We start from the raw sequence: 22,427 nt of genomic DNA on the forward strand, positions 1-22,427 counted from the left end.
TGAATCGAACACCCACAGAGTTCTGGTGTTGATCATGTTTTGCTCGAGGAAGAGGTTTAGTCAACGGATCTGCGACATTCAGTTCCGTATGCACTTTACAAATATCTATGTCTCCATTTTGAACATTTTCACAAATGGAGTTAAAGCGACGCTTGATATGCCTGGTCGTCCTGTGAAACTTGGGCTCCTTGGCAAGGGCAATAGCTCCAGTGTTGTCACAGAAGAGAGTCATCGGGCCCGACGCATTGGGAATAACTCCTAGGTCGGTAATGAACTCCTTTATCCAGATTGCTTCTTGTGCTGCCTTCGAGGCTGCCATGTACTCCGCTTCACATGTAGATTCCGCCACGACGCTTTGCTTGCAACTGCACCAGCTGACTGCCCCACCATTCAAAATATACACGTATCCGGTTTGTGACTTAGAGTCATCCAGATCTGTGTCAAAGCTAGCATCGACGTAACCCTTTACGACGAGCTCTTCGTCACCTCCATAAATGAGAAACATATCCTTAGTCCTCTTCAGGTACTTCAGGATATTCTTGACCGCTGTCCAGTGTTCCATGCCGGGATTACTTTGGTACCTTCCTACCAAACTTACGGCAAGGTTTACATCAGGTCTAGTACACAGCATGGCATACATGATAGACCCTATGGCCGAGGCATAGGGGACGACACTCATCTTTTCTCTATCTTCTGCCATGGTCAGGCATTGAGCCATGCTCAATCTCATACCTTGCAATACAGGCAAGAACCCCTTCTTGGACTGATCCATATTGAACTTCTTCAATATCTTGTCAAGGTACGTACTTTGTGAAAGACCAATGAGGCGTCTCGATCTATCTCTATAGAACTTGATGCCTAATATATAAGCAGCTTCTCCAAGGTCCTTCATTGAAAAACACTTGTTCAAGTAGGCCTTTATGCTTTCCAAGAATTCTATATCATTTCCCATCAATAGTATGTCATCCACATATAATATGAGAAATGCTACAGAGCTCCCACTCACTTTCTTGTAAACACGGGCTTCTCCATAAGTCTGCGTAAACCCAAACGCTTTGATCATCTCATCAAATCGAATGTTCCAACTCCGAGATGCTTGCACCAGCCCATAGATTGAGCGTTGGAGCTTGCACACCTTGTCAGCATTCTTAGGATCGACAAAACCTTTCGGCTACATCATATACAATTCTTCCTTAAGGAAACCATTAAGGAATGCCGTTTTGACGTCCATTTGCCATATCTCATAATCATAGAATGCGGCAATTGCTAACATGATTCAGACAGACTTCAGCTTCGCTGCGGGTGAGAAAGTCTCATCGTAGTCAACCCCTTGAACTTGTCTATAACCCTTAGCGACAAGCCGAGCCTTATAGATGGTCACATTACCATCCGCGTCTGTCTTCTTCTTAAAGATCCATTTATTTTCTATGGCTCGCCGATCATCGGGCAAGTCAGTCAAAGTCCATACTTCGTTTTCATACATGGATCCTATCTCGGATTTCATGGCTTCCAGCCATTTGTTAGAATCTGGGCCCGCCATCGCTTCTTCATAGTTCGAAGGTTCACCATTGTCTAACAACATGATTTCCAGGATAGGGTTGCCGTACCACTCTAGTGCGGAACGTGTCCTTGTGGACCTTCGAAGTTCAGTAGCAACTTGATCTGAAGTGTCATGATCATCATCATTAACTTCCTCCCTAGTTGGTGCAGGCACCTCAGGAACATTTTCTTGAGCTGCGCCACTCTCCGGTTCAAGAGGCAATACTTCATCAAGTTCTACTTTCCTCCCACTTACTTCTTTCGAGAGAAACTCTTTCTCTAGAAAGGATCCATTCTTGGCAACAAAGATCTTGCCTTCGGATCTGAGGTAGAAGGTATACCCAATGGTTTCTTTAGGGTATCCTATGAAGACGGATTTTTCCGATTTGGGTTCGAGCTTTTCAGGTTGAAGTTTCTTGACATAAGAATCGCATCCCCAAACTTTCAGAAATGACAGCTTAGGTTTCTTACCAAGCCACAATTCATACGGTGTCGTCTCAACGGATTTCGACGGAGCCCTATTTAAAGTGAATGCGGCAGTCTCTATAGCATAACCCCAAAATGATAGCGGTAGATCGGTAAGAGACATCATAGATCGCACCATATCTAACAGAGTGTGATTACGATGTTCGGACACACCATTATGTTGAGGTGTTCCAGGCAGCGTGAGTTGTGAAACTATTCCACATTTCCTTAAGTGCGTGCCAAATTCGTGACTCAAATATTCTCCCCCACGATCTGATCGTAAGAACTTGATTTTCCTGTCACGTTGATTCTCAACCTCACTCTGAAATTCCTTGAACTTTTCAAAGGTCTTGGACTTGTGTTTCATTAAGTAGACATACCCATATCTACTCAAGTCATCAGTGAGGGTGAGAATATAACGATAGCCACCGCGAGCCTCAACACTCATTGGACCGCACACATCAGTATGTATGATTTCCAATAAGTTGGTTGCTCGCTCCATTGTTCCGGAGAACGGAGTCTTGGTCATTTTGCCCATGAGGCATGGTTCGCACGTGTCAAATGATTCATAATCAAGAGACTCCAAAAGTCCATCTGCATGGAGTTTCTTCATGCGTTTGACACCAATATGACCAAGGCGGCAGTGCCACAAGTATGTGGGACTATCATTATCAACCTTACACCTTTTGGCATTCACACTATGAATATGTGTAACATCACGTTCGAGATTAAATAAGAATAAACCATTGATCAGCGGGGCATGACCATAAAACATGTCTCTCATATAAATAGAACAACCATTATTCTCAGATTTAAATGAGTGGCCATCTTGCATTAAACGAGATCCAGATACAATGTTCATGCTCAAAGCTGGTACTAAATAACAATTATTGAGGTTTAAAACTAATCCTGTAGGTAAGTGTAGAGGTAGCGTGCCGACGGCGATCACATCGACCTTGGAACCATTCCCGACGCGCATCGTCACCTCGTCCTGCGCCAGTCTTCGTTTATTCCGCAGTTCCTGTTTTGAGTTACAAATATGAGCAACTGCACCGGTATCAAATACCCAGGAGCTACTACAAGCGCTGGTTAGGTACACATCAATAACATGTATATCACATATATATTTGGTATTGTCGGCCTTCTTATCCGCTAAGTACTTGGGGCAGTTCCGCTTCCAGTGACTGTTTCCCTTGCAATAAAAGCACTCAGTCTCAGGCTTGGGTCCATTCTTTGGCTTCTTCCCGGCAGCTTGCTTACCGGGCGCGGAAACTCCCTTGCCATCCTTCTTGAAGTTCTTTTTACCCTTGCCTTTCTTGAACTTAGTGGTTTTATTCACCATCAACACTTGATGTTCCTTTTTGATTTCCACCTCCGCTGATTTCAGCATTGAATATACCTCGGGAATGGTCCTTTCCATCCCCTGCATATTGAAGTTCATCACAAAGCTCTTGTAGCTAGGTGGGAGCGACTGAAGGATTCTGTCAACGACCGCATCATCCGGGAGATTAACTTCCCACTACTAGGGAAAAGCCTACCAGCAGCGAGGGTTTTGGGCCTCTCAGTAGCGCGGGCACCGGCGCTACTAATAAGGCGCTACAGCTAACGTATAGCAGTAGCGCCGGTTGTCCCACACTACTGCTATACATGAATAGCTGTAGCGCTCTTTGGTAAAGGGCGCTACTGATATTATCTGCAGCGCTGTTTGCTGGGACACGCTACTGACAATGCGGCGCTACTGCTAAATTTCCCCCCTCGCTACTACTAGTTTATTTATTAGTTTTTTCCTGCATATTTGTTTTGTATTTTAATAGGCTTTATACAATAATCTTTAGCATATCATACACATACAAATGTAATCATAGCATATACATACAATTAGTCTCATAAAATCATGTCATCATCATAATCATCATCCAACACAAAGTGGTCTCTCGTCATCATCTCAAAAATAGTGATACAAGTCTCGAATGATATGCAAATACATCATCATCCATCTAAACAATGATATACGCAAGAAGAGCTATCACTTTGAGAACATGAGTTCGTATCCCTCTTTCGCATTAGCGTGAACCTCTAAACTAACTACTGCCTGTCGCTTGGAAACCGGAATGGCCTGACACTCCGGCCACTTGTCGTATATATACTCCTGGCATAGCACTTCTTCACCATCTATGATCTATGCACCTGCATCATCACATGAGTCGATGATATGCAACATATATAGTTGAGCAACAGAAAGAGACAGACTTGGCAAAAATAAAAACAACATATCATAAGCATAAATAACAAAGTTCATCGTACCCCAAAATGCCCTAACTAGAGTGATTTTCGCTAGTCGAGGAGGAGGACGGTTTAATTACATCACAAATAAAGTTTCACCGTGCATAACTCAAAGTTTTGTCATACAGAAAGTATGGACTAAACAGACACATTGTCATATATCGACAATCACTCCAACATGTCGTTCCATCCATCCAAGTCAGGGAGATAGTCCCCGAGCCTAGTGAAAGGCTTCAGGTCGAGACGCTGAGAGGCTATCCATGTTCGGACGTCTTCCCGCAACATTTGTACTTCTCCGTAGAACATCCCTGTTTTTCCGACGACCTCCTTCATGATGATTTGGGCAAGTTCGCGCTGGATGTTATAGAACTCAGCTCGAAGTCGATGATCCTCGATATCTCCTATGTCCTTTGCCCATTGCAGAATATGGGCATCGCCAGAAGAAGGTGCCATGCGAAGGTTCTGGTGATCCCGTCTGTACTCCAGCATGTGGTGTAGGACATAGAATCCATCATTAAGAGAATCGTCCGGTTGCTGGATGCAACAGAAGTTGGTCTTATGGCCGAAGGCGACCCTGCTGCCCCTCATCTTCTTGTCCCTGACCTCTCCACCCAGTGATTGGTAGTGATACATAGCACTGTCGAGAACATCCTTGATGTGGGTGTAATCCTTTTTGTGAATGTTCTTCGACGTGTCCAAGTAAAGAGCGTGGGAGAATCGGGGGTAGAGGATGATGAGGACGGCACGCCCGCCGCTGCGCAAAATAAGTCCTCAAATTAATTAGCCTCCACCGTGCAAATGAATGATTGAAATCGAAGGAAGGATAGCAGCGCGGATGACTTACACGGGATGATAAGGCATGAGAATCGCCCCCTTGTCCTTATTGGTGAGCATGAAACTGACGATGTAATCCCTCGCGTATTCACGGTGATTTGCGCAGACTCCCAAGAAGCCCTCGTGCATGTAGTACGGGTCAGCAACACAGATATGAGATATCTGCTCAACCCCGATGATGTAGTTCATGTGCAAGGCATAAAGGCAGACAAACGTAAAATCCAGCTTCTTCACGTGAAACATGTCGAATATGTAAACGAATCGGAGGAAGAACTTATCCGCGGGGAAGCTGTCGACGTACGACATTTGCCGCGGAACGTTAACCACGTAGAGTGGGTATCCTGGATCTTTCGAGGCGATGAGGTCTTTCTCTACCCGCAGCACATCGTCATGAAGTCTCTTTAGATCACCGAATCTGGCCCGTAGCGCTGTTGCAGGTAGGATTGGTTGACCGGGGATATGCCATTTATCCGCATCGGGGATATCTATACGGTCCTGAAGCCGAGGCTGCTGAGGCGGCTGGATCATAGAAACAGCTTTTTTGCCTTTCCTCGCTCTCTTCCTAAACTTCTTTACTACCGGAAGGTCATCCATAATATGTTGAGACGGCAATTCAGGCACCGACTCATGACGCTCAAACCCTGAGGAGGCGCCAGTATAGACATATTGTTCAGCAGCGCCATCGTCGTCCTCATCCTCATCCATGGCGACGTCATCAGCGACTAATGGAGCCTCCTCCTTACCCCATCCGCTATCACCCAACCCGACACCCGACGATAATTGGGTAGGTGGGGTGTTGATGTTCATACCTTGCTGAGGCTGCATGCTCGTGGGTGTGCTCCCGGCCGCCTCCAGACGAAGCAGACTCTTTGGCCACAACAGGACCCACCCAGCATTGCAACAATCACCAAGCCGCCGCGGTGTCTCGTCGTCATCCCCCAGTAGTACTGGAGGAGGCAAATTCTCGTGGCCCAGTTTGACACTGGCCACGGAAACCTTGAAGACGTTCGGGGGGATCGGCCGGCTGTGGAACAATGGTTCCTTCGGCTCCATTATCGTCGCCTTCCCCACGTCCACCTTCTGGTCACCGATGGTGTACAATATGGTGCACGGGGTTTCGTCGGCCTGTAAAGAAAATTCTGCGACGTGAGACATCCGAAAGGCAACGAAAACGGGAGATTATACATTTATATTGAAGGGGGCCGGTGTGACAGATACCGTGAGGGCGTCGAGCTCAGCCAAAGACGAAGCACCGCCTAGCACGTCCGGTGCGGGAGCAGGTGCAGCTGCAGGTGCTGGTGCAACGCTAGTCGAGCTGCTCCCTGCCAAGAAGTCAGCAAGGGGAAAGTCCGCTGCATCTTTTTTTGGATTTTGCATGGTCCAATTGAAAACGGCCGGAACCAAGGTAGTAGAAATATCTAAAGCCACCTGTTTTGCGGCAGCTACCGCTGTTGCGACTGTCTCAGTTGATTTCTTCTCAACTGCAATCTCAACCCTCTTGTCGATGTTTTCTTCATTTAACCTCCGTCTTTCCTTTCTCTCCTCCGTGGTCTCACGGTAGTACTTCTTCCACGTGGCGCCGTCTCCGACACCGTGCACGCGTCCATACGACGGTCGAGTATCCACCGGTTGTTGTTTCAATATGTTCAACGCCCGGTTGAATGGAGTGTCCCACTTGGGCCTCGCCAATGCCTCAGACGGCGAGTCGCTTTCGGCCGCAATCCTGTGCTGCTCTCTCTGCAAAAGGCACAACGATCATTTACAAATATGACTAACGTGTGCAGTCGAATTGATCAGAAACTAAAATTACCAGCAGTCTCATGAACTCCGTAATGACCGGTGTTGTCTCGTAAACCTTTTTCACTGGGTCCCAACGGTGCCGGGCCCTGAGGACGTCACGCTCCTGCGGGACGGTGAACTCCGCCAAGGGGTCTGGGATGCCCAGACTCGCGTCTTCCATGTCCTCCTTGGCCCATTTGGACCTCTTTCCGCCGTAACCACGGCTTCCGAGGTGGTGGCTCCCAATGTTCCTCTCTTGAAGCCCCTTCATGTACTTAGCCTTTTTTTGGCATCTTCGGCCTCGCAAGCCTCCTTGAATATTTGAAACTGCTCTTCCGTGATTGTCAGATTATCCTTTACAATCTCGGAGTAGGGTTCCTTCTTGTCGATGATCCTTGCTTTCACTCAATTTTTCCAGGCAGCCAACGCGTCGCTAAACTTGGTCATGGCGTGTTTGTTTATCTTCTTCATTGCCGGGTCCTCATCTGGATCTTTATAATCCTTCTCATTCCGGCCCGGGAACAAGAATATCTGGTGAAACTTCTTTAGGAGGGAGCTCCTCATATTTTCTATCTTCTGTAGTTTCTCATCGTTGATGGTGGCGGTTGTCCGTACGATGCAGCCTATTTGATTGCCGTAGCATCGACGCGCTTCCTCGGGCGCCGTTGGCTCAAAATTGCCGTCGTCCACCTCCGTGACCACCACTCTAGTAGTCCTGAGTTTGTTAGGAACCCGTTACCTCTTTGCTTTCGGTTCTACACCGGCTCCGCTCCCCGAGGCAGCGCCGGTCTCAGTCTCAGCGCCGGTCTCGATGCCGGTCTGAGTCTGAGCGCCGGTCTCAGTCTCAGCACCGGTCTGGGTGTCGGTCTCAGTCCCTGATGCCACCGATGGGCCCAGCAATAACATCGGTTGATCATCGGTAAGGCTAAAAAATTCGTCTGCCACCCGGTAGGCGTCGTCGCAATCACCAGAACCCTGTCCTTCATCGTTGCTAGCCATGTTTCCTATGATTAAATCTAGTCAATTAATTCTAGACCTAATAAAATGAATAATGACATAAAAAGGCCTATTGTTTTGCAGGAATGTTGACTCCTTCCTGGTGCGGCAAATCACGGGCACTCGATATGTCCTAGTTTGTAGCACAAGTCATGCCGAAATTCATGGAAAATTTCGGCATGAGCTTTGCTAAAAAGTGGACAAATCGAGAACCTGGAATTTGCCAGAAAAGAAATTAATCAACATTCCGGCAAAACATAGGCCACTAAGCATCATTCCCTGCAAACAGTGTCCAAATATACACGAGCAACCACATGTGCAAACAGTGTAGAAGAAAATTCATTTAACTACTAATAGAACAAAATTCAGTTAACTTTAGTGCTCTATAATGATGAAAGGAAAAAAAATTCAGTTAACTACTAATTTCATTCATTTAGGTTATTCATTTAACATCACCTAATTAACCTACTGTACCAATACTACTAGCAGCACTACTAACCTAATTAACCTAGCAAAACTCTAGTGCCCTAACTGAAAAACATCTAATTAACATCTAATTTTTTCTCTAAAATACAGAGAGAGATGAGTGAGGGGGAGGGGTGGGGGACTTACAGAGAGGGGAGAGACGGTGGCGGGGAGGTGCTCGGTGACGGAGGCAGGGGCGGAGAGGGCGGGCTCGGGCACGGGCAAGGGCAGTCCTGGGCGGGCTCGGGCGGCGATGAGGTGGAGGGCGCCGACGGTGACGTGGAGGGCGGCCTTGGGCGGCGGCTGTGAGGCTGAGGGCGGCCTCGGGCGGCGGCGGTGAGGCTGAGGGCGGCCTTGGGCGGCGGCGGTGAGGAGACGGCGGCGAGGGCGAGGGACGATTTGGGGAAGAATTGGTGGCCGGGGGCGGGGTGGGGGGAAACCGTTGTTTAAGTGAAACGTAACGGCAGCGCGTTTCCAGAAACGCGCTATAGCTAAGTTAGCTATAGCGCGTTTACTGAAACCCGCTACTGCTATTCCTTTCTCCTTTTTCCCTTTTTTCTTTTATTTTTCTTTACATTTTATTTTTTCCCTTTCTCCTTTTTCTATTTCTTTCATTTTCATTTACTTTTCTACTTGTTTTTCACTTTATTTTATTTCCGTTAGCAGCAGTGCTTTACACGTAAGCGCGCTGCAGCTAAGGAGATTAGCAGTAGCGCTGGGCCATTATACGCGCTACTGCTAGGTTGGGCTAGCCATGTGCGTCCAGTTCAAACGTAGCAGCAGCGCTTTTCGCTAGTACGCGCTACTGCTAAAGTCATAGCAGCAGCGCGGTTTATTTACGCGCGTTGCTACTAAGTAGCAGCAGCGCTTGATTTTGTACAGCGCTACTGGTAAAATTCTGTGTATAGGCTTTTCCCTAGTAGTGCCCCGCTGAGACAAGCGGTTGTGCAACCCAGACATTTTGAGTATGTGCTCACTGACGGAACTATTCTCCTCCATCTTACAACTGTAGAACTTGTCGGAGACTCCATATCTCTCGACCCGGGCATGAGCTTGGAAAACCATTTTCAGCTCTTAGAACATCTCATATGCTCCGTGTTGCTCAAAACGCTTTGGAGCCCCGGTTCTAAGCTGTAAAGCATGCCGCACTGAACCAGGGAGTAATCATCACTACGCGTCTGCCAAGCGTTCATAACGTCTTGTTCTGCAGGGAAAACAGGTGCTTCACCTAGCGGTGCATCAAGGACATATGCTTTAATGGCAGATATGAGGATAATCCTCAAGTTACGGACCCAGTCCGTGTAGTTGCTGCCATCGTCTTTCAGCTTGGTTTTCTCTAGGAATGCGTTGAAGTTGAGAGCAACATTAGCGTGGGCCATTTGATCTACAAGACATATTGCAAAGAATTTTAGACTATGTTCATGATAATTAAGTTCATCTAATCAAATTATTTAATGAACTCCCACTCAGATAGACATCCCTCTAGTCATCTAAGTGATATATTATCCGAGTCAACTAGGTCGTGTCCGATCATCACGTGAGACGGACTAGTCATCATCGGTGAACATTTTCATGTTGATCGTATCTTCTATACGACTCATGTTCGACATTTCGGTCTTCCGTGTTCCGAGGCCATGTCTGTACATGCTAGGCTCGTCAAGTCAACCTAAGTGTATTGCGTGTGTAAATCTGGCTTATACCCGTTGTATGCGAACATTAGAACCTGTCACACCCGATCATCGCGTGGTGCTTCGGAACAACGGGCCTTAGCAACGGTGCACAGTTAGGGGGAACACTTTCTTGAAATTATTGCGAGGGATCATCTTATTTATGCTACCGTCGTTCTAAGCAAATAAGATGTAAAACATGATAAACATCACATGCAATCAAATAGTGACATGATATGGCCAATATCATTTTGCTCCTTTTGATCTCCATCTTCGGGGCGCCATGATCATCATCGTCACCGGCATGACACCATGACCTCCATCATCATGATCTCCATCATCGTGTCTTCATGAAGTTGTCTCGCCAACTATTACTTCTACTACTATGGCTAACGGTTAGCGATAAAGTAAATTAATTACATGACGTTTATGTTGACACGCGGGTCATAAATAAATTAAGACAACTCCTACGGCTCCTGCCGGTTGTCATACTCATCGACATGCAAGTCGTGATTCCTATTACAAGAACATGATCAATCTCATACATCACATATATCATTCATCACATACTTTTGGCCATATCACATCACACGGCATATGCTGCAAAAACAAGTTAGACGTCCTCTAATTGTTGTTGCAAGTTTTTACGTGGCTGCTATAGGTTTCTAGCAAGAACGTTTCTTACCTACGCCAAAACCACAACGTGATATGCCAATTTCTATTTACCCTTCATAAGGACCCTTTTCATCGAATCCGATCCGACTAAAGTGGGAGAGACAGACACCCGCTAGCCACCTTATGCAACTAGTGCATGTCAGTCGGTGGAACCAGTCTCACGTAAGCGTACGTGTAAGGTCGGTCCGGGCCGCTTCATCCCACGATGCCGCCGAATCAAGATAAGACTAGTAACGGCAAGTAAATTGACAAAATCGACGCCCACAACAACTTGTGTTCTACTCGTGCATAGAAACTACGCATAGACCTAGCTCACGATGCCTCTGTTGGGGATCGTAGCAGAAATTTAAAATTTTCTACGCATCACCAAGATCAATCTATGGAGTCATCTAGCAACGAGAGGGAGAGGAGTGCATCTACATACCCTTGTAGATCGCGAGTGGAAGCGTTCAAGAGAACGGGGTTGATGGAGTCGTACTCGTCGTGATCCAAATCACCGATGATCCTAGCGCCGAACGGACGGCACCTCCGCATTCAACACACGTACGGAGCGGAGATGTCTCCCGCGCCTTGATCCAGCAAGGAGGAGGGAGAGGTTGAGGAAGAGAGCTCCAACAGCAGCACGACGGCGTGGTGGTGGTGGAGCGGCAGTACTCCGGCAGGGCTTCGCCAAGCTCTTAACGGAGGAGGAGAGGTGTTGGGAAGGGGAGGGGCTGCGCCTTGGATGTGGTGTGCAGCCCTCCCCTTGCCCCTCTATTTATAGGGGAAGGAGGAAGGGGGACGGCCCCCTCTAGATGAGATCTAGAAGGGGGGCGGCGGCCAAGGGGGGTGGCTTGTCCCCCAAGCAAGGGGAGCGCCCCCTCTAGGATTTCCCCCCCCCCCCAACCCTAGGTGCATGGGCCCAAGGGGGGATGCGCCCAGCCCACTTGGGGCTGGTTCCCTTTCCTCTACGGCCCATGAGGCCCTCTGAGAGAGGAGGCCCCTCCCGGTGGACCCCCGGAACCCCTCCGGTGGCCCCGGTACAATACCGATATGCCCCCGAACCTTTTCGGTGACCGTATGACAACTTCCTATATATAAATCTTCACCTCCGGACCATTCCAGAACTCCTCGTGACGTCCGGGATCTCATCCGGGACTCCGAACAACATTCGGTAATCACATACAAGTCTTCCTAATAACCCTACCGTCATCGAACCTTAAGTGTGTAGACCCTACGGGTTCGGGAACCATGCAGACATGACCGAGAAAACTCTCCGGCCAATAACCAACAGCGGGATCTGGATACCCATGTTGGCTCCCACATGTTCCACGATGATCTCATCGGATGAACCACGATGTCAAGGATTCAAGTAATCCCGTATACAATTCCCTTTGTCAATCGGTACGTTACTTGCCCGAGATTCGATCGTCGGTATTCCAATACCTCGTTCAATCTCGTTACCGGCAAGTCACTTTACTCGTTCCGTAACACATCATCCCGTGACCAACCCTTAGTCACATTGAGCTCATTACGATGATGTCTTACCGAGTGGGCCCAGAGATACCTCTCCGTCATACGGAGTGACAAATCCCAGTCTTGATTCGTGCTAACCCAACAGACACTTTCAGAGATACCCGTAGTGCACCTTTATAGTCACCCAGTTACGTTGTGACGTTTGGCACACCCAAAATATTCCTACAGTATCCGGGAGTTGCACAATCTCATGGTCTAAGGAAAAGATACTTGACATTAGAAAAGCTTTAGCAGACGAACTACACGATCTTGCGCTATGCTTAGGATTGGGTCTTGTCCATAACATCATTCTCCTAATGATGTGATCCCGTTATCAATGACATCCAATGTCCATGGTCAGGAAACCGTAACCATCTATTGATCAACGAGCTAGTCAACTAGAGGCTCACTAGGGACATGTTGTGGTCTATGTATTCACACATGTATTACAATTTCCAAATAACACAATTATAGCATGAACAATAGACAACTATCATGAACAAGGAAATATAATAATAACCATTTTATTATTGCCTCTAGGGCATATTTCCAGCAGGCCTCGCCCGTGGCCTCCACCTCTGGTGCTGTGCCGCCCGCCTCTAGTGCTGCGCCGATGGCTCCCCCACCAAAGTCGGTGGGGACCTTGTCAGCCTCTGCAGCCGGCTCGGCCACTGCTATCTTCGACGACGCGGTTTTGGCGGCGACGGGATCTACACCGCCAGATTCCCTCATTGCCCCGGCTCAGTGAATCGCCACTCATGCTCAGGCTGGCATTCATCGCCCTAGAACGCGATACTCCACTGCTGAGTACCTCCTTGCAGCCGAGGTGTCTTCGCCATCTCCTCTTCCATCCACAGCTCGAGCCATTCTCCGTGATCCTCACTGGCTCGCTATGATGCAAGAGGAATTTGACGCTCTTTAGCGCAATCGGACATGGCAGCTTGTCCCCCGACCTCGGCACACTAACGTCATTAGCGACAAGTGGGTCTTTCGTCATAAGACTCGACCTGCCGGTACCCTCGACCGGTACAAGGCCCGTTGGGTCGTCTGTGGTTTTCGACAGTGTGCTGGAGTGGTCTTCACCGACACATTTGCTCCCGTTGTCAAACCCGGTAAGGTTCATACGGTGCTTGAGCTTGCGGTGTCTCGTACCTGGGAAGTGCATCAGATGGACGTCTCCAACACTTTCTTGCATGGTCATGTTGATGAGCAGGTCTACTGTCAGCAGCCCACTGGTTTCGTTGATGCCACATATCCTAATCATGTGTGCTTGCTCTCGTGCTCTCTGTATGGGCTCAAGCAGGCCCCACTTGCGTGGTACCAGTGGATTGCTGGTTTTCTTCAGCAGCTCGGATTCAGTATTACACGGTCTGACGCCTCTCTGTTCGTGTATCATCGCGGCATTGTGACAACCTACCTTCTGCTCTACGTTGATGACATCATCCTGACAGCCTCCTCAGCTGAGCTTCTTCAGCAGCTCACTGCTCGTCTACGCGACGAATCTGCTATGAAGGACTTGGGCCCCTTGCATTTATTTTTTCGGGATTGAGGTTGTCCGTCGACCTGATGGTTTCTTCGTACATCAACAGAGGTGCGCTCATGAGCTGCTCGAGCGTGTTGGCATGCTAAATTGCAAGCCCGTCTCTACGCCTATTGATACGAAGGCCAATCTCTCCTCTCAAGATGGTTCACTCGCCTCGGATGCTCCCTTCTACCGTTCCATTGTCGGTGCCCTTCAGTACTTGATGCTCACCAGTCTCGATCTGCAGTATGCTGTCCAGCAGGTGTGTCTTCATATGCATGCGCCCCGTGATGCTCATTGGAATTCGGTGAAGAGGATCCCCTGTTATATCCGTGGTACTATGGCGCTTGGTCTGACATTGACCGCGTCACCCTCTACTGATATGGTTGCTTACTCCGATGCTGATTGGGCCGGTTGTCCTGACACTCGGTGTTCCACTTCTCGTTATTGTGCCTACCTTGGTCCCTCCCTCATATCGTGGTCGTCCAAGCAGCAACCCACGGTCTCGCGCTCTAGCGCGGAGGCGGAGTACCGAGTTGTGGCCAATGCGGTGGCAGAGTGCTCTTGGCTATGCCAACTTCTTCAGAAGTTGCATCACGATGTTTCTCAGGCTACGGTGGTATATTGTGATAATGTATCCGCCGTTTACCTCTCCACCAACCCCGTTCATCATCGTCAGACGGAACACATCGAGCTTAATATCCATTTTGTGCGCAAACAGGTTGCCCTTGGGCATATCCGGGTTACCCATGTTCCACTGCACAACAGTTTGCTGATGTGATGACCAAGGGTCTGCCTACTTCCACCTTTTAGGAGTTTCGGTCCAGTCCTTGTGTCGCCCTCGACGCTTCGACTGCGGGGGTGTTGAATATGTAATCTGTACATGTATACTGTCTTATGTACATTAGGCCCACATCTCTATTTTGTTGTATAGATTGAGGTAGAGGCCCCATCTTATATTCATATATATTGTGCATATTACACCGAATCAATACATCGTGCTTACATCATCATACACCTGTGAGTTTTCGCAGCCTTGCTCTATACACGTACATGTCACCGTCGCCTCCATGTCGACCATCTTGACCGTCATGGGAAGTCCTACTCGTGCAGCTTTTTTTTCCTTCCTAGAGATGGCAATATATCACAAATTTTCAACATGGTTTGACAGCTAGAAGGTAGCCATTTTGACAAATGTGCAATCAAGGGACACATAGTTTACCCTACGGAGAGGTGATGTGTCGGTGTCACTTCAGTATGGCAAGTAGTCCTCAATCTTGTATTCCCTTTGTTCGGAGTTACTTGTCTCAGAAATGATTGTATCTAGAACTAAAATTTCTAAGACAAGTAATTCCGAATGGAGGGAATACTTCGTCCACTTATCATTTTGAGCTCATCCCTTTAACTTCAAACTGGATGTGGCAAAAGTATATCAGTTGGTTTTCCCCAATCAGATCAATGGCAAACTTTTGCGGAATCTGCTAGAGATGCTCTTACAAGGTGGTTTACCTTTCTTCTTACAGGACTCCGGCAATAGCCAATTCGCGAAAGTATTATGCCCACTGAGTAATTAAAAATCATCCAACATGATATATTTTTATATGCTATGTATCCGGTAGCGTAAATCTTATATCAACTCAGTCTAAGTTTATAATATGCACTATAATTTGACAAGCGGGAGTACAACTACCACAAAGCCCCCCCTCTCCCCCCCTATCGTCCAACAATGGGTTTAGCTGACCGTTCATCTAAAATCATGTGAGCCCAAGCTAGATTTGAATCGGATGCAAGGGGTCTAACACAACTGATGTTCGATTTGTACCGAAATCCTTTCTCTCAATCATTTCATTCTCTTCTCTTGTAGTAGGACTGGAAATTTGTCTGAAATTTCTGGATGCACGTACGTGGCCACTCTCCTAGCCGTCCGATTCAGAGAAATGAATCCAAGAGCAAGATGGACACAACACATGTCGGCCAACGAGTCGAGGCGAGGCGCGCGCCGCATCCTCTCCTCCCCTCCGCCACACAAACTCCACTCCGCTCCGCTCCACCGCCGGCAATGGCTTGAGCTGAGCGACGAATCCCCTCCCCTCCTCGCGCCGACCGGGGACAGCCAATGGCGGCGCGGCCGCCGCCCAGCCCGGCCACCACCCCACACCGCCACCACCAGGTCCACAACCACCTCCGCCTGGCGGCCAGGCCCGGCCGCCGCAACCGCCAGCTCACCCGCTGCTTCCCGGAGCCGCTCCCCAATCCCCCACCATCCCCGAACCCCCCGAACCCGCTCCTCTCCCTCCTCACCGCCGTGCCCGACTGGGCCGACGCCGTCTCCGAGCGGCGCATACGGGAGCCGCGGCCGCTGTACACGCACGAGCAGTGGCGGGAGCACCGCAGCTCGCTGCGCCACCTGCGGCACCTCCTCTCCTCGCTCTCCTCCCGGGTCATACTCTCCCTCGTCCCGCCCGTCTCCGCCTTCACCGCCTTCGCCGCCGCCGTCGCCACCTACAACACGCTCGCCCCGGACTACGCGCTCACCGCCTCCTCCCTCCCCTACCAGCTCACGGCCCCCGCGCTCGCGCTCCTCCTCGTCTTCCGCACCGAGGCCTCCTACGCGCGCTTCGACGAGGGCCGCAAGGCCTGGATGCGCGTCCTCGCCGGCGCCACCGAGCTCGCCGGCATGGTCATGCATTCCTGCGGCGCCGGTGAGCGCGGGGACAACGACACCGGCACGGGCGCGCTCGTCAACTACATCCTCGCCTTCCCCGTCGCGCTCAAGGTGAGTGAGAGAGATCCACCACTGCTGCACTGCTGCATGTCACTGTGCCTTGTGTGTTCATGGTTATGCTTGTCCTTCAAAAGGAGAAAGCTTTGCTTGATAGGAGTATGAATGAAGAGTCTTTACAACATTCATGTAGTTGAGTGTAAGGCAATATGGCTTTACTGAAAATTGGTGGTAAAGATTTAGTCGGTACTGCCCTGGAACTGCATCAATTCATTCATGTCAACTGGTATCTTTTGGCTCGTGCAATTGATTGTGTCCTTGTATGATTTGTTCTGCTACTACTATTGCTGCACATGTACTTGCAACAGACATGCCCTCTATAATTCGATTTGCTTACATTGATGCCAGCCTACTTGCAATGGATCTGTCCTGTATAATTCGATTTGCTCACATTGATGTCAACCTACTTGCAATGGACCATGTTCTTGACAAATTTGATGGCCTAGATTCGTGCGGAAGCCATTATTGAAAGCTATGATATGCTTCCCCTAAATATCACTTTGTTCTTCTTGCTCATGCTAAAGATTATATTCTGTATTTTGTAGAATAAACTTGATTTGACAGTCTCTGAAAGAGTCTTAAGAACATCACCATGTAGTGGAGTGTAATGCACTATGGGTTTATTACTGAAATAGGTAAAGGCTCAGCAAGGACTGCCCTGGAACTACATCAATCCATTCATTTGGCCCTTGCGATTGATTATGTCCTTGTATAATTTGTTCTGCTACCGTTGATGGGCATGTACTTGCAATGGACATGTCCTGTATCGATTTGCTTACATTGATGGCAACCTACTTGCAATGGATCTGTCCTGTATAATTCGATTCGCTTTACATTGATGTCAACTTACTTGCAATGGACCATGTTCTTGACAAAATTAATGGCCTAGATTCGTGTGGAGGCCATTATTGATTGCTATGATATGCCTTCCCCACCTATTACTTTGTTATTCTTGCTCATGCTTCAGATTATATTCTGTTTTTTGTAGTATAAACTGGATTTGAAAGTCTCTGAAATGGCTGTTAGCCTGTTAGTTTTGTTTTCACTCCTGTCCCTTGTGCTGCGATGAATGCTACACTTCGTCGTTATGTTTCTCCTGAAAAGCTTTGCTTGATATCTGAATGAAAGTTTCTATGAAATTTTTCATGTATTGGAGTGTAAGGCACTATGGATTTATTACTGAAATAAGTAAATGTTCAGTAAGGACTGCCCTGGAACTGCATGGATTCATTCATTTGCCCCTTGCGATTTATTATGCCCTTGTATAATTTGTTCTGCTACCGTTGATGAGTACTTGCAATGGTTGATGGCCGTATGCATCAATCTGATGCAGAGGCCGGGGACTCCCCCCTTTTCGAAAAAAAAGGAAAAAAAAAGTACTTGCAATGGACATGTTCTGTTTTGATTTGCTTACATTGATGTAAACCTACTTGCAATTGGTCATGTCCTTGACAAAATTAATGCCCCAGATTCGTACGGAAGCCTATCCTTCCTCCAATTATTACTTTGCTCTTTTTGTTCATGCTTCAGATTATATTCTGTATTTTGCAGTATAAACTTGATTTTGACCAGGTCCCTGTCTGTTTTTCACTCCTCTGCACTGTACCGCGATTAACGTTACGCTTCTGTTTTTTATTTGTTTCAGTGTCATATCACTAGCAACTCCGACATCAGAAAGGACCTTCAGGGCTTGCTCGCAGAGGACGACCTGAATGTTATCATGAGCTCAAAACACCGGCCTCGTTGCATCATCGAGTTCATTTCGCAGAGTCTCCAGATGTTAGATTTCGAGGAACATAAGCGGAGCATCATGGTAACCCTTGTGCCCTATCTTCCTGCAAAACCTTCAGTGCTAACAGTCACCGTGTGATCTGCAACCTAATGCCAGTTATTTTCTTTTGGTTGTAGGAGTCTAAACTGTCTTGTTTCCTTGAAGGAATTTGTGTGTGCGAGCAGATCATCGGGATTCCTGTTCCTCTGTCATACACTAGGCTTACTTCGCGGTTTCTTGTCCTGTGGCATCTCACACTTCCAATCATACTATGGGCAGAATGTAAATGGATAGTCGTTCCAGCTACTTTTGTCAGTGCTGCCTCCTTATTCTGCATCGAGGAAGTAAGCTCCTACCTATTTCACCCCACAAAAATTGCTTCCATTTCAACCCGTTTATGAATTGTGATATACTCCCTCCGTCCGGAAATACTTTGTAGGACAAGTATTTCCGGACGGAGGGAGTAGTAGCTAACTTATGCAAAATGTTTTGAGTGACTTATGTATGCATTCTGAGCAATAAGCCGATAAATTCTTTTACTCTCTTCTGCTCATAGGCTCCTGATGCTCAGGAGGATATTAAGACAGAAAACATCATGTTATTCCTGCTTTGTCTATTTGGTTAATAGTGTCTGCTTCAGCTCATCAGCTACTAACACCTCGTGCATTTTCAGGTGGGGGTTCTCATCGAGGAGCCGTTCCCGATGCTAGCTCTCGACGCGCAGTGCCAGCAGCTCCACGACAGCATGCGCGACATGATGTCGGTGCAAGGCCTGGTCCGAAAGCAACTGGTGGCCAAGACCAAGGGCCGCGGCAGAGGCGGTAGGCTCCCGCAGAACGGCTGGCCCGTCTCCAGCTCCAGGAGCGAGCAGGTGAAGGTCGACTGATCGAGCTGGCTGGCGGCGAATCATTCACAAACGGCGGTTGGAAGCAACCGAAGTGTATGTCTGCGGTTTGTGGTGTGCAGTCCCACTTCCAGGTAGATGATGCTGCTGTTGCAACGAACAGCAGCTTCCCAGGTCCACTGTGTGAGAGTTAACACAAGCTGGTCCATTGATTTGCTGTGGTTGAGCAGGGTTCCTGGATTGAGTGAGTAAGCTCTGTGAAGCAGTAGAATAAAGTGGTGAGGATGTAGTGTAGTGTAGCTCCGGCCTCACTTGAGTAGGCAAGTAAGGTGTACCACTAGCAGCAGCAGCAGCAGCAGCATCTAGTGCATGCATGTAGTAGAAATGAAACTGGATCCTGTGCCAGCCAGAGAGATGGTGGCAGCTTCTGTTCTCCTCTATGTACCCCAGCTTTGTATATAGTCCTGGCGAGCTATTTATTTGTCTGTAAGAGTACAATTAGAGTACTGATCATATGAATGCATATCGGTTGCTATTTATTTGTCTGTAAGAGTACAGTTAGAGCACTGATCATATGAATGCTTAGCAGTTGCTACTTTGTGTGTAGTACTATGTAGGAGTATATGACAGTAATGGCTAACCCTTTGGACTGCAAATGGAGAGGCACTGTCACAATGTTTTTCGACAAATTGTGGATTTTACTGACTCGAAATGAAACATCAAGTGGACACAAACACAATGAACATACACCCGACCTATGCCGCATGACAGTTCTTCCACCTCCAGTGCGTGCAATCAACTGAGTCGAGCATCTCTGCAAACCCCTGAGCTTTGTTCATCTTCAAAAGTTTGTACTTGAAAGCCTGGTCCGAAAGCAACCGGTTGCCAAGACCAAGGGCCGCGGCAGTGGCGGTAGGCTCCGGCGGAACGGCTGGCCCGTCTTCAGCTCCAGGAGCGAGCAGGTGAAGGTCGACTGATTGAGCCGGTGGCGAATCATGCAAGGACGGCAACCCAAGTGTCTGCGGTTTGTGGCATGCATGATGCATCAGCAGTAGACTCCAATTTCCAGTTAGATATGCTGTTGCAATGAACAACAACTTTCCACTCCTACTGTCTACTGTGTGAGAATTTGTACAAGCTCAAGCTGGTCCATTAATGGAGATTGTTGTGGCCGAGAGGACTTCGAGTGTGTGAGGTGTAGTTTAGTGCAGCTCCGGCCGGTCTCACTTGATCATGTTCATGTAGCAGCAGCAGATGCAGTAGTACCAGTAGCACCTGTGCCAGCCAGAGAGATGTACGTAGTACTCCTATGTAGCTAGCTCTGTCCCATTTTTGTACGTAGTTCTGGTGAGCTATTTATTTATCTGTAAGAGTACAATTAGGGTACTGATATTAAAGCTTAGTAGGTGCTTTGTATTTAAGAGTAGTAGTATCAGAGTAACTACCCCTTTCAGCTGGGGGGGGGGGGGGGGGGGGGGGGTTGTTTTTTATCAGCACAAAGACCGGAAATAAGAAAAAAGAGTACAGTACCATATTTCAAAAAAAATTTGCCAAGAGTTGGTTTGTGGATGGAAATCCCTATCACTAGAGATGCACTAGCTAGCGAAAAGAGACTGGTCGTGTTTTTTGTCGTCTAGATAATTATCTGTGCATTGCAAGAGGCAACATTATGCTCTTTATTTATTTTTTTTACTCCCTTCGTTTCTAAATATTTGTCTTTTTAGAGATTTCAAATGGACTATCACATATAAAATGTATATAGACATATTTTAGAGTGTAGATTCATTCATTTTACTCCGTATGTAATCACTTGTTGAAATCTTTAAAAAAACAGATATTTAGGAACGGAGGGAATATATAAATACAAGAAAAGAGATGATGGCGAAAGGACAATGTGCACAAAATGCTGCATTGAGGATGACTTTGTAAAGCGCGGGTCAAGGGAGTGAACCAAAAAGGTAGGTGGCAAAGTGGAATGAAACGAACCAAACAAACCCAGCTGGCGATGCCACTTAGCAGTGGTGCCGTTGGGTCATCCAATCCACCAGCGCAATTTACTTCCTTCATTTCTAAATATGACTTTTTAGATATTTTAATAGAGTCTACATACAAAGCAAAATGAAATCTCTAAACAGACTTATATTTAGAAATGGAGGGAGTAGCAAAGTTGTGGAAACAAACCATGCATTGCGCTTGCACACAGCGGTGTCATATGTCACGTCTGCAACAGAAAGAGCGATGATATGCGTACGTACAGTTTTCGTCCGATCCTAACACCATTCTAATTTTCCTCATAAAAGAAGCATCATTTTAATCCGTGTGGTTTAACACAAGTATCGTACGCAACGGAAATGCTTTTTGCGTACGATAGTGGTGATAATTTTATGTGTGATTTCTGTACGGCGTGATCATAGCCGTAAAATAGCGGACAGAGTTGATGGCTGCTGTTATGCACAGTAGTAGTACACGGATCGTACGTCTGCAGGTGCAACCTAGCTTTGTGCATACGGACTACTCGCTTCACGTACCTAGTTTCCTGCCTACTGTTGCCTAGCAGTGGCTTCAATACACTATACAAAGGACTGTAAAGCATCATTTCTTACTCCTGTGTCATCAACGAGTCTGTAACAAACACGGCCTCTTCACTTTTTTACGTTATATCTTGTACTCTCACCGTCCCACAATGAATGTAGTGTGTATAGCCCCCTTTTGTTACAAGTTAAAGATTACAAAGTTTGAGTAAGTTTAGAGATGAAACTAACTATATCTATAGTACCATTACCACTCAAATACAATGTGAGAACACGTGTCGTGGTGTACCTGATGGTATGGATTTGGCATTCTAGGTGTCGCCGGAGATAGCCACCATTGCTGCCGGCTGGCAGCCTGCGATCGACGACGTCCCAATGGAGAAAGCGACCACGGATAAGCGGGCGCCACCCTCTTTGTCGGCCCCACCGCAACCGGTGCATTGCACCATGACCATTGATGATGCCCGTGCCCATTACATGGACATGGTGCGGAAGGAGCGGTTCCGGGAGGCGTAGTCCGATGCGGCCTACAACCTTCACCTCCTCCAGGAGAACCAGCAGGCGGGGGAGCAACTCAACACCGGTAGGGATATCGTGTCAGACACGGACGTGGCGGAGCAAGCGACACTACTCAAGTCCTACTGTCCCGCCGTGAGATCCGCCTCGCCTGCTTGTGGTACTGCCAACATCAAGCGGAACTGGAGGCCGCCTACAAGGAGTTCGACGAGGCAGCGGGCAAGGAGTGGGGCAAGACTGAAGAGGAGGAGGACATCGTTGGCT

General features: G+C 47.8%; 1 protein-coding gene across 1 annotated transcript; it reads left to right on the forward strand.

Annotated features, from left to right (window-relative positions):
* Positions 1–15,691: 15,691 nt before the first annotated feature.
* LOC125511515 (voltage-dependent chloride channel 1, chloroplastic) lies at positions 15,692–19,655 on the forward strand. Its single transcript, XM_048676905.2, has 4 exons — positions 15,692–16,495; positions 18,147–18,314; positions 18,410–18,616; positions 18,946–19,655. Exons 1-4 carry the CDS (start codon positions 15,836–15,838, stop codon positions 19,156–19,158), a joined length of 1,248 nt encoding a protein of 415 aa, XP_048532862.1. The 5' UTR covers positions 15,692–15,835; the 3' UTR covers positions 19,159–19,655.
* Positions 19,656–22,427: the final 2,772 nt, after the last annotated feature.

The sequence above is a fragment of the Triticum urartu genome, chromosome 5A, assembly GCF_056163025.1.
Source record: "Triticum urartu cultivar PI428250 chromosome 5A, HENAU_Tu73, whole genome shotgun sequence".
NCBI classification, from domain to species: Eukaryota; Viridiplantae; Streptophyta; class Magnoliopsida; order Poales; family Poaceae; genus Triticum; species Triticum urartu.